Source organism: Lepidochelys olivacea (assembly GCF_965140295.1).
Source record: "Lepidochelys olivacea isolate rLepOli2 genome assembly, chromosome: 10".
In the NCBI taxonomy this organism is placed as follows: domain Eukaryota; kingdom Metazoa; phylum Chordata; order Testudines; family Cheloniidae; genus Lepidochelys; species Lepidochelys olivacea.
In genome coordinates this window covers 8,707,556-8,720,209 of record NC_140420.1, presented here as the reverse complement: position 1 = coordinate 8,720,209, position 12,654 = coordinate 8,707,556, and the positions used below count along the sequence as shown (strand labels likewise).

General features: G+C 46.3%; 1 protein-coding gene across 1 annotated transcript; it reads left to right on the top strand.

Moving 5' to 3' along the window:
• The first annotated feature begins 364 nt into the window (after positions 1–364).
• TMEM11 (transmembrane protein 11) lies at positions 365–11,999 on the top strand. The gene is made up of 2 exons (XM_084641288.1): positions 365–521; positions 11,117–11,999. The coding sequence occupies exons 1-2, from the start codon at positions 460–462 to the stop codon at positions 11,631–11,633; spliced, it is 579 nt and encodes a 192-aa protein (XP_084497414.1). The 5' UTR covers positions 365–459; the 3' UTR covers positions 11,634–11,999.
• Positions 12,000–12,654: the final 655 nt, after the last annotated feature.

Below are 12,654 nucleotides of genomic sequence, written 5' to 3'. Positions count from 1 at the left end.
GAGGAGGCTTTTACAGGGGCTCGGCCCCCTGCCCCCAACGCTGAGAGCACATTCCCGACCCCACTTGGGGCCCCACGTGGCCCGCTCCCACGAGGCTGCCCCGGTGCTTTGTGGGAGTTGTAGTCCACTTCCCCAACCACTCCCCTGGGTATTTCCCTGCGAAGACAAGCAGGCTAGGGGGAGGCCACGGGATTGAGCTCAGGGCCTGGGCCTCTCTAGCGCCGCCCGGCGCGTCCCCAGCTGGGAAGCGTCCCCGCCTTGCGGCCCGCAGGACTACATGTCCCATGGGCCCCAGCGCGGCGCAGGGCATGGTGGGGGTCGTAGGCCGCTCCGGCGGAGGGCGCGCTCCCGCAGTGGTGCCGGCCCCGCGGCCTGGACTCCATTTCCCGGCAGGCTCGGGCGCGGGCCCGGGCCCCCTTGGCGGAGAGACATTTGCGACTCGAGCCGAGAGTCTCCAAGATGGCGGCGTGGGGAAGGAGGCGCGCTGGCCCCGGCAGCAGCGGCGGTGGCGGTAGGGAGAGGTGAGGCCTGGCCGAGCGGGCAGCGGGGGACTCCGGGGCGATGGGAAGTGGACCCGGGATCCTGCTTGATCCGGGCTGGGCGGAGGCTGGGCCCCCTCCCCGAGGGCGGGATGGGACGGGGCGGGGGGCACGGCACAGAGGCGGAGGCTGGGCTCGCGAGGGGTGCAGGTCGGGGGGGAAGGGGGAGGCCGGTGGAGTGAGGGGCTGCAGGTCATGGGGGGAGGGCACAGTGTGGGGGGGACGAGAAAAGGGGGGAAGGGGGGGAGGGGAGAAGGGGACCGTGATGGGAGGCCGGTGGAGTGAGGGGGTGCAGGTCGGGGAGAAGGGGGAGACCAGTGGGGGGAGGGGAGAAGGAGACCGTGAGCGGGAAGCTGGTGGAGTGAGGGGGGGTGCGGGGCTGGGGAGGGAGGAGAGGGGAAGAACGGGTGGGGGAGGGGAGGAGGGGACAGTGAGGGGGGGTGCGGGGCTGGGGAGGGAGGAGAGGGGAAGAACGGGTGGGGGAGGGGACAGTGGGGGGGGTGCGGGGCTGGGGAGGGAGGAGAGGGGAAGAACGGGTGGGGGAGGGGACAGTGAGGGGGGGGTGCGGGGCTGGGGGGGGAGAACAGGGCAGTGATGGGAGGAATTCAAGCCACCATCTGCCAGAGTGAGCTCAGGACAGAGCTGCGGTAGTCCCGAGCCTGCGGGTAAATCCAGGGCAGAGTCCAGCTGCGGCGAGGGAGGCACGGTCTGCAGCTGGCTCCAGCTGGAGTGCCTTGGCTGGGGGCGAGTTTCCACGGGAGTGAGGAGCACGGGGCGGGGGAGGGAAAGGGAAGGAGAGGCAGCGTTAGGGGGAAGGTCAGTGCAAATCTGCACGTTACCAAAGGCAGCTTTAACCCTTAGGCTGAACGATGCCGCGTGACCCTGCTCAGTGGTAGGAGCATTCTGGAGACTAGGACGTGCCTTAAAAATCTGTTGAAAGGCTGTGGAGGCAACAGAAGACCTTCAGAGTGACCTCCCTTTGGAGAGGGCTTAATGCTGGTTGAGTGGGTTGTGTCCTTAGGATTTTACTGTTGTTCTCCCTGGATTTGGAGGCTGCAGAGTAATTTTAGGGGGAGGGAAGGGTGTATAATTGGCCTGGCTGCTCTGGTGGCGGTTGCTGCTGTTGGCTTTTGTAGTGTCTGCACTCACAAAGAGCTTTCTAAAATGCATGTTTGGTCACCAGCTTTGTTTCTGCCTCTGTCAGGATGGATGAGCAACTGGGACATGGTGGAACTACGTGCGGAGTAGCTGTAGAAGTTTTGGAAGCCTAACTTTAAAGACAGGAAAGAGAGAAATCTTTTTGCACTACCTTAAAATCTGTATGCATAATTCTTTACTTTCTTAAAACTTTTGGCTCAATCCTGTTGTCCCTTCCGTTGGCATCTCCTTCCTTCTTCCCACCCTGGTGCTAGCTAGTGTAACTAACAGCCTTTGAAAGCAGCTGTCTTTTTATGGAGTAGCAAAATTGTCCTTTGTTCTACAGCCCAATTTAAAGACTCTGACAGCCCTAGGTGGGGTGGTGGTGATGATGTTGTATAGAGATACTTTGAAATCTTTACAAACACAAACAAGTTACTTGCCTAACTGACCTGTTCTGAGGTTTAAATATGATCCTAACTTTTACAAATGAGTGGGGGGGGGGGGGGTTGGGCATGAAAATAGGCACAGAGGTGACACAGCAAGATAATATATCTGTGACTAGAGTACCTCTAACCACTACTACACACTCCCTCCCAACACAAACCTGGCAAAGGGCTAGTCTTATTAGGTGTCAGACAGTTCCCCTTCCAAATAACTTTGTATGGTAAGATCACCTGCTTTTAGTGTAAATCTTCTTAGCCAAGTGATGTTGTTCTCCCATTTGTGGAATTGGAGATATCCACTGCCAGACTCTCAAGAGTCTTTTCCCATCTTGTGTGGTGTTGGGAACACGGCTTGTGTACAGGGCAATGGTGATGGATCAGTTATCATCAGACAATGACATGTATAGGTTATATATAGCAAATACAGTTTTCTTATGTTCATGAATATGACTCTTGTTCAAAGACAAATTCTTACTGACTGAGAACACTGATCCAGTTTTCTCATCAAAGAGCTGTTTTAAGGTATTTCTGTAGCTCAGTTTGTAGCTGTCAGCCAGCTAGTCTAAAAGGAGTGTATGCTGAGGGGTAACGTCAAGGGAATAGCTAGTGAATAAAATACTGTCCAGTGTTAGGAAAGTTAGTCAAATGTAGCAAAATGATTGGCAGCTGTAACTATGAAGACTATATCCTTCCATAAAAGATCTGATTGATACATGGAAGGTCTCTTTGGTCACTACCAGATTATACTTTATTCGTGGGGCATATGGCTAAGGATGTAACAGTATAGTAGCTGTCGATTCTGGGCTGGTTTTATGATGGTGGTTAAAAGTTAAAATACTGAAAAACAAACTAAAGAGAACCCACTAAATATTGCTTTCCCTCATTCCAAAGGGACTCTTTATGCAGAGTATCTAAAGGGAATTGCTAATCCGTAGCCCAAAGCAATTTATAATGGAGAACAGCTACTGAGTGCACTTGGAGTTCTTGTCTAAAATTCTGCACGATGACCACTAGAGCACAGAGCAGAATGCCACTTGTTCCCTGGGGAAATGTTCTCACAAACTTGTACAGCTCAGAATAAACAATGCAATAAGGCAGCTTTAATGTCATCCCAACTATGTTTCTGGGCAGTCTTAAAGGTCTTTTCTTCCACTACCTGTACTGCTTGGATTTCCAGCAATCCGCTTGCTTGGAGCAGTGATTGATCTGCTTCCATTAGTCTAGCTAATTCTTTTGTTAAACTAAAAGTGGCACTTCTCCTGCTCAGTGTGGTCTCCTTAATGCTATTGCAATGTTTTCAGTGATGAGTACTGTCTTCTATCACTGGTGCAGCTCTGAGGGTCTCGGACTCATTTTCCCTGGTCTGTTCTCCCCTCCCTCCCCACAGTCCTCTTTCCAAAGAGAACTATATAGAATTCCTTATTTGGCTATAATCTTATTGCATTTAAGTTGCATCCCTTGAATGGAAATTTGCTTTGCCTCTGTGCTGTTGCTTCTTCTCCTCTTTGTTCTGACCACATTGATTATTGTTCTCTGAAGGTTGTGGTCGAACACACTATCTCTGTGCTGAGATACTGATAGTAATGGGTTAAGAATGCTAGAATGTGGGACGGCGCTGTTGCCATACCTCAGTTCTCATGTGGAGTACCCCTGTTGTTGCAGTCCTGGACCTTTCCTGAGCTGAAATGGACAAACTTGTCAAATTGTATGATGGTTTTGTGATGTGGAATTTTTACACTGGGGATTAAGGTGAGACCACAACTCATTTTTCATAATTGAAAGTAACCAGAGTTGAACCCAGATCTAGAAATAAAAGATTGGTGCATTAATGTTCTTGAGTCTGGCCTGTCCACGCAGTACTGACTTATTCAGGTTTGGCTGGGACTCTAACGATGTCAGACACTGTGCTTTTGGCCATCTGTGATGTGGCTCTATTGGAATTCATTCACACGCCAGCCTTCAGTCCTTAGTTGCACTGGTGTACTCATTTCTTTTGTGCATGTTGCATGTGATGCAAGTTTTGCAAATCACAAGCATTATCACACAATAGGAAGCCCATCTTTTTCAGTCACCACCCAAACAGGTCTCTCTGCATTTGCAGTTCTCATGAATTTCTGCCTAGTACTGTTTATCTACAGTCGTCAAACCTCTTTGAATGGTGGAACCACAGGTATTCTGTTGTCCCTGAGCAACGGAGGGGAGGGATAGCTCAGTGGTTTGAGCATTGGCCTGTTAAACCCAAGGTTGTGAGTTCAGCCCTTGAGGGGGCCATTTAGGGATCTGGGGAAAAAATTGGGGATTGGTCCTGCTTTGAGCAGGGGGTTGGATTAGATGACCTCCTGAGGTCCCTTCCAACCTGATATTTTATGATTCAAGTTGCAGTGGGGGAGGTTTAGGTTGGATATTAGGAAAAACTTTTTCACTAGGAGGGTAGTGAAACACTGGAATGCGTTACCTAGGGAGGGGGTGGAATCTCCTTCCTTAGATATTTTTAAGGTCAGGCTTGACAAAGCCCTGGCTGGGATGATTTAGTTGGGGATTGGTCCTGTTTTGAGCAGGGGGTTGGACTAGATGACCTCCTGAGGTCCCTTCCAACCCTGATATTCTATGATTCTAATTGTATCTGCTATTTCAAAAGGCCAACCTGGGGCTTACACGTTGTATATAAAAGGGGTTCAGAAACTTGAACAATAAATGCAAGAAAGGAATCGTGAACTGTGCACAATTGGGGGATACTTCTGATCAGGAGTGGAGATGCTTTCCAGACACCAACCGGTCAAAACTTAAAACTACTAGCCAGAAGTATATATGATAGATGGGACAGGGAGGGGGTCTCCACCAGTGAGGTCCAGGGGCACCCCAGTGATGAGAAGACTTACCTCCTTTCCATTCCCAGCTGCTGGCTGGAGGAGGATGCTGGGAGAGTTCTTCCAGGACATTGTCCTGGATCCCAAATTCAGCAGAGCTGGCAAGAGAGCAAGATGTGAAAGGCTCCTCCTGCTGTATACCTGTGCTATGTCCTGCCGAGTTTGGAAACTGGGGATTAAAGGTATGTGTGGTGAAAAAGAAACAGACTGTGTGTTTGTGACTAGGAGACCACGAAAACAGGCTAGACAGCACTGCTCATAGGGTAGCTTGAGAAGCATCCTGTGACATTTAGGTGGCCACCAGAGGCTTTTTAACTTGTTAGGGGAGACAGAGAGGGCAGATTTTGGAACCCTAACTGGGAAATTTTGTGAGTGCCTAGCATCTAGCTAGCTGCAATGTGTTCTTAGTGCATTCAGTGATGTTTTTAGTAGGGGAATAAATTTCAAATTTAATTTTAAACTCACCATGTGGTTAACATGGGCATTTTTGCCCCTCTTGCTGGTGGTTGCTGTATCAGCTGCTGAGGTGCACTGTTTGTAATCCTGCAAGTACAGAAATCAGTGTAAATTACCGTATAACACTAAAGGAGTACTAGTGGCACCTTAGAGACTAACCAATTTATTTGAGCATAAGAGTTTCGTGAGCTTTCGGATGAAGTGAGCTGTAGCTCAGGAAAGCTCATGCTCAGATAAATTGGTTAGTCTCTAAGGTGCCACTAGTACTCCTTTTCTTTTTGCGAATACAGACTAACACGGCTGCTACTCCAAAACTTATAAAACTAGTGACAAAAGCCATTTAATCTACTGAACCATCAGAACAGAGCATTCCTCTGCCTTTTTTTTTATAAGGACACTGAAAAGCTAGGCATCAAGAATGAGACACTTTAAAAAAAAAAATGACAGGAAATGGGATTCATCCGTTAGTGATATGCAAATAGCATTCAAGATACAAGTTACACAACTACCACAGAATGAATATAAAACTTTCCTGTGGCAAAGCCCTTCCTTCTTGGAAGAAGGGCTCTAGAAAATCATTTAACATTGCCCAGTTTAACACCTGCTTTTAAGCATAACTAGCACATCCAGCCTTTGGCTGTCAGGCATCATTACATGCTGTCTGAACATGGATTCCCTCTGACATTAGTTACTTATCGCACTTCCAAGTAAAATTGAGAATAACTGAGTTATCAATACCCCCACCTAGGTCCATACAAGCATAGCACTGACAATGCTTAAACCCTGGCTGTGTTTTTTCCAGGGGTGGTGGTGAGTTCCAAAAAGCATACTTCACAGGCTTCAGTGTGTGCTGTTTTGTTCAAATGAAAGGCTCTGTCATGGAAAATCAGTTTTGTTAGTCTTTGTACTTGAGGTCTCTGAGGCAAGAACCCCTTTCTTGTTCTGCATGTCAACAAGTTCTGGTAAGTCTTGTAGGCAGAGTTCTGCTATGGGGGGACATTACACACTCTTTGGATTTTTCTTCTTTTGTGTGCGATTGGCTTCCCCAGGCTTTCCACCTGCTGCAGCCAGCCTCGAATGTGGGAATGACGCACACTGAATTTAACTTCCCACCTGCCTGAACTTTAGTGTAATATTTATCTTGCATTTGCCCCATATGTAATTTCTACTCACTCCACTGTCTCCTCATACCTGCTACTGTTTGAGTAGCTCATATCCTCTCTTCTCCCCCCCAATCCCTTGTTTTTAGGATTATCTAGTCAATTGCCAAGATGATCAATTGCATCTTGAGCACTGTCTGATGGAAGAATAAGTTGCTCTAACAGGGATTATTTGGTCAAGGGATCAGCAGCTGCTGTGCTTGGAACCACAAGAGCATACCACACAGCAAACACTTCTTGTCAACTGTTGAGAATAGCCCACTTCCACCTTAGTTGCATTGGCTCATTAGCACTGACCCCCCCCCCCCCACTTGGTAAGGCAACTCCCATCTTTTCAAATGCTGTGTATTTATACCTCCTTACTGTATGTTCCACTCCATGCTTATGTCCAAGTGAATTTGTTAGTCTCTGAGGTGCCACAAGGACTCCTCGTTGTTTTTATATGGAACAGTTTTATTGAGCTTATTTTTGCTCCCATGCATCATGTTTTGACTTCACACCTATAAAAGCCTAGAGCCCAAGAATGCATAAAGTTTCTGAAGAGAGAGGAGGGCTTGAATAAACTTATTTTCCTATCGTAATTTCAGTCCATGTTTAATGTGTTCCTGTCCTATTTTCCTTGACTGGAAGGCTATTGACCAAGTGTGTCTATGAGGGTATAGAAAGTGTGGGGAAAGGAAGGCAGGGGAGGAGGAATATTCAAAGATCCTTCAAGGACCAGAAGGATTCTGGAGGGAAGAAGTCACTTGAAACCTGAGGCCTGGTCTACACTGGCGTGGGGGAGGGGGGGTTGATCTAAGTTACACAACTTCAGCTACATGAATAACGTAGCTGAAGTTGGTGTACTTAGATCTACTTACTGCGATGTCTTCACTGCGGTAAGTCGACTGCTGACGCTCCCCTGTCAACTCTGTCTATGCTTCTCGCTCCGGTGAAGTAGCAGAGTCAACAGGAGAGCGCTCGGCGGTCAATTTTTCGCGTCTTCACTAGATGCGATAAATCAACCCCCCACTGGATCGATCGCTCCAGAGGTAAGTGTAGACATGCCCCGAGAGTGTTGGGGTCTGAGCTGGGTTTGTGTGTTCCAATCTGAGAATGGGCCCTTGCCTCTTAACTTGCCAGAGACCTAATTTGAGCAACCAACAAAATTATAGGAAGTTTAACAGTGGGTAGAGTGGTTCTCTCAACATAAACATTTCCCGTAACTTCACTTGGTTGACATGGCATTTCTGATGTAAGAAACTTGAGCCTTGTTTTTAACTAGGAAGCAGAACCATTGCTGAAAATGGCTTTCAGCAGCATTTCCCCTTGAAGCTGGATTGAAGTCAAGTGTTCGCACCAACTGGGTGAAACCACTTGCTGTTTCACAAAGCCTATGTCTCAAGTGTGCCTTTCAGGGTTCGCAGTTTCCCAGAAAAAAATTAGTTTAGGACAGGGCGCTGGTAAATACAGGCATACATATGGTTTAAACCAGGGCAAATAATTGCATCAGTGTTCGGCTAGTTCAGCAAGCATAGAACAAATCCTTTTCAAGCTTTGGATACATAGATTCAAAACTGAGGAATGGGCTCAGTCTGTCCACTACATCGAAGGAGGTCTTCTGCTGCAGAACGCTGCATGGCCAGATGAACCTGGTAGTCTGCAAGTCTGTGTACCTCTGACTGCTTAACACTTCAAGCCTACAACGGTATTATTGTCGTTTTCATATAATCCAATGGTTTTGACTTTGTTTATAGAGTATTAAAAACAGAAATGAGCCGTGACATGCATAACTGGCTTGAGAACATATCAAACCAAAATGCATAGGCATTCCAATGTTCAGTATTCTAATTAAATATTAGTATTTCACCCACTGCAGTTTTAATTGTACAAACCTAAACTAAACTAATCGATTAATCTACTCCCTTGTGTAACCACAATTTGAATATATAACTAAAACTAAGTGTAATGTGGTGTGCATTAACTAAACGGTTTTTAAAATAGAAAATGCCTTAAACTGTGGCTAACTCGTTTTTTCTGGGGTGATTAAAAAACGTGGTTTTTACCAGGTAAAAACCATCTCTGGTAAATATCATGCCATCCCTGATGCATTCTGAAATGGATCTGAAAATTCTTCTGTCCTGGCTACACGAGCACTTAAGACGTCTTCAGTACTTACTCAAGGGGGAAACGGTTGGTGAAAAGATGTAACTTCACCCTGTATGCCATGACTACATTTGACTCTATTTGGGCAGTGAAACTAGGTTGCTCAAATTCTTTTCCTGGTGCTGTAATGCTAACCCAATTCTGTTTGGCATTTAAACCTTAGGAATGTCTTTCTGAAATGAAAAACAAATACGTGTTTCAATATGTTTTAAAGCAAATATTGTACTTTCACTAGACATGATCCCTTTAAATTAGCAAAAATGTTTTCTTGTAAAAGTTTGCAGCTCCAGGGCTGAGCAATGGACAAACTGAAGGGGTTAATCTGCTAGAGAACATTTGTTTTGTTTTGTTTTTTGGAAAAGAAATCTTAAGCTCCACAGTGAAATGTTTTGTTTCCATCACCAAATAAATAGAATCTCATAGGAGATGTGCCAACCAGTCCTTGTCCTAGGCAGCATTGGCAGACTCTCCTATTCTAAGTGCAGACATGCTCAAGGCAAATGTAATGTAACCAGAGAATGCCCAATGTCTAGCTTACACGGAAAACCTTGCTTGCCAACCAGACTCTTATAAAAACAGCTTATTCTGTCCTAAAGAAGGAGGCTGATAAGTCTTAGCTACTGCTGCTTGGTATTGTTGGTCACCATTCACTGTAAACAAGCTACTTCAGGCAACAGCCTGTAATTTAACAATATTCTTGATTGCAGGTGGCTGCTGCACAATACCCTTCACAGTGTGACTAAAACAGAATTTAAAGGGTAATGGCTGGTACAACAGGAGCTTGCAAACATGTATCCTCTCTTCCTTTGCCATTTCCAGTGCGAACCCACTATATCTTTGTACTAATGGAGCGAGAAAGAAGGGTTAGTGTTGGTCTCGTTGCAGAGTTCTCCATTGCCAGATCACTAATACCAAGTGAGTCCCAGTACTATCAGGAACGATGTCTGCTGCGAGTAGGACAAAGTAGTGTACTGGTTGCTCTTGCTCTGCTAAAGGAATTTGCCAAATAATTATATCCTTGGGAGCGTATGTGCTCGGGACACTGGGGCTCTAAGAGAACATATTGAAATCAGTTTCTTTTAAGGAGGTAAAACCCACCCTGTGTAACAGACAACACCATTTGCTCTGTTCTGCTTTCGCGTTGAGGGCGCAGAGCAGATGTGAGGCTACCGCACAGATAAGCGAACGTATCTGTGGACTTTAGAGTAACAAGATAAAGGATAAGATGCAGCTGAGGGGCAGGAAGCTGGAAACTAGTCCAGGCTACCTATAGCTATTTTACAAAGGGCTGGAGATCTTACATGCAGTCTGTGTGTACAGAACTTACCTAATGCAGTCCAGTGGCAGGGATAGGGAGACTGCTCCAGGGTAATGCGAGCAGCTGTTTCTTAGCATTTAACCAATGTTGCAGTAAAACCCACCTCTTTCCCCTGTTGCAAGAGGAAGGAACCAAATGTGTTAACAAATTCTGAGTGATGCTCTGCTATCACCTCTCCCTCTAGCTACACATTTGTATCATTCCTTATCACCACAGGCTGGATCCCACAAATTATCCAGTCTTCTAGCAAGCTGGAGTATAGGTTGCATAGCTGTTGGTTCTAGAACTAACATGGTTGAGGTGTGGATCTGGAAATGTGGGGATTAGCATAGGTTGTTCTGATCTGTGCCAGGAAAGAGGGTGGCCAAAACGCACGTCTCTTTGAAAATTTGCAACACCTTCGTTGAGGGGACAACTTGTTTTTGTATCCATAGTTTTTGGTTTTTTTGTATTGGTGGCTCATTCTATCATTTGACAGTCTCCTCTTTGTGACATTGACACCAGTGCTTAATTTTTGCCAGGGTTGATTCCTGAGAACTCTGGGCTTGGCAATTCATAGCCCTGGCACCTCTGGGCTTGCTGCATCAGTTATGAATATAAAAAAAATTGCTTGAGCCCCAGCACCTCTTTAATTACAAATTAAATGCTGGTTGACACCATCTCCACAGCAGCTGACTGTGATGTCACTGATGGCAGAAGTCAGGTGGGGAATCTGTTTCAGGAGGATTCAACCAATCGCAAGATCTTGTTTTCTTGAAAAGTTCTTAATTCCCCGAAGTGAGGAAAGTAAAATTCACTTGTATGTAAAATGCATAGTTAAGCCTAAATGAAAGAGCTTTTCCGAGTTTCCCTTGAACAATCAGCTGCTCTCAAATGAGTTTTGATCAGAAAAAGTACTACTTTGTTGAGGGAAGAAGCAGTGATCAAGTGACCATGAGGTGCTGACCTGGTTTCAGTTGTCAATCTCTCAAACTCCAAGATTACTGGGTTAATGTAGGGGTAGGGTTGTCTGTGTTCTGTAGCTTAATTCTGTGTTTTCTGTTAACAGGATCATCTTGTCCTCCACGGAGTGTTACATTGTGCATGAAATCTACAATGGGGAGAATGCTCAGGACCAGTTTGAGTACGAGCTGGAGCAGGCCCTGGAAGCACAGTACAAATATATAGTGATAGAGCCCACTCGCATCGGTGATGAGACCGCTCGCTGGATCACAGTTGGGAACTGCCTGCACAAGACCGCTGTCCTAGCAGGCACCGCTTGTCTCTTTACCCCGCTGGTACTTCCAGTAGATTATTCCCATTACATCTCCCTGCCTGCGGGCGTGCTGAGCATGGCCTGCTGCACCCTCTACGGTATCTCCTGGCAGTTCGACCCCTGCTGCAAGTACCAAGTGGAGTATGATGCCTATAAACTTTCCCGCCTGCCCCTGCATACACTCACCTCCTCCACTCCTGTGGTGCTGGTGAGAAAGGATGACCTGCACAGAAAGAGACTGCATAACACAATAGCACTTGCTGCCCTGGTGTACTGTGTAAAGAAGATCTATGAACTCTACGTTGTATGACTTCAGTAGGGAAAAGAGAGAGCCACAAAGACAAGTGTATTAAGACTCCCACAGTAACATTTTTTTCCTCTGAGAAGCAGTGGAGACTGGGAAGGCATTTGGTTTAATAGTTATTTTTAAAATAACACATCACTGGTGCACCAAGGGTTTTCAGTTCTTCATTACTCTTAAGATGTGGATCTGCAGTGACTTGAGAGCTGTATGCGAGGCTGTGGGAGCCAAATCCAGCAGTGGAACGTTGATGGAAGAAAAGGGGGTGTGAGTTTTTTTTGGGGGGTGGGGGAACCTTTAAGTATATTGTTTAATTGTATACACAGAACCAGCCCAAAGTTATCATTGCCCATTAAAAGATGAGAATTTCAAATGCTTTTGCGCTCTTTACTACTAAAGTGGCTCCTTTTTGAGTTCGGTTCAAGTGGGGAGGGGACCTAACATCTTGCCACGGGAGCCATGGCAATTCACGCTTTATATATACACAGCAGCAGTGCCCATGTGACCTTGCAATCTGATGAAGGGATGGCTTTGGTGAGCAATGGGATATTTGACTTCCTGTGCATCACCAGTTGCTTCTTGGTAAAAGGGTGCCGGTTGTGACAGTTTTTATGATGATCTGTCTCGAGCACTGATGCTCTGTTCTTAGATTGCAGTGCTGTCCTGCCATTTTCCTCCAGAGCTCAGTGGGAATTAATCTAAATTTCCAGTTGGTGCCAAGTACTTCCTGCTCAACTTGCATACAGGTTCTTCTCCACTATGGACACTTCTCCATTGGGTGTAAGATTAAGCTCTCTTGGTGTGGTAGGTAAGTCTTAAACTGCTTTGGAGTTGAGGGCTCCAGAGGGGAGCAGCTGACTACTTCACCCTTGTCATATTTTGTTACTGTCATGCACATAATTCCACTACGTGAAATTAGAATAGTATTAGCAACATGTGCCCTGATCATTTACTTCCTTTGGCACTGGTGGTAACTTCTAGAGGAACTTGCCGTTAATGCAAGAGGCCATCTACTTAACTGTGTAATTGT

Coding starts and splice junctions, on each gene's coding strand:
- TMEM11 (XM_084641288.1), top strand. CDS start 460: ATGGCGGCGTGGGGAAGGAGGCGCGCTGGCCCCGGCAGCAGCGGCGGT. Junction 522..11,116: donor GGCGGTGGCGGTAGGGAGAG/GTGAGGCCTGGC, acceptor TTCTGTTAACAG/GATCATCTTGTCCTCCACGG.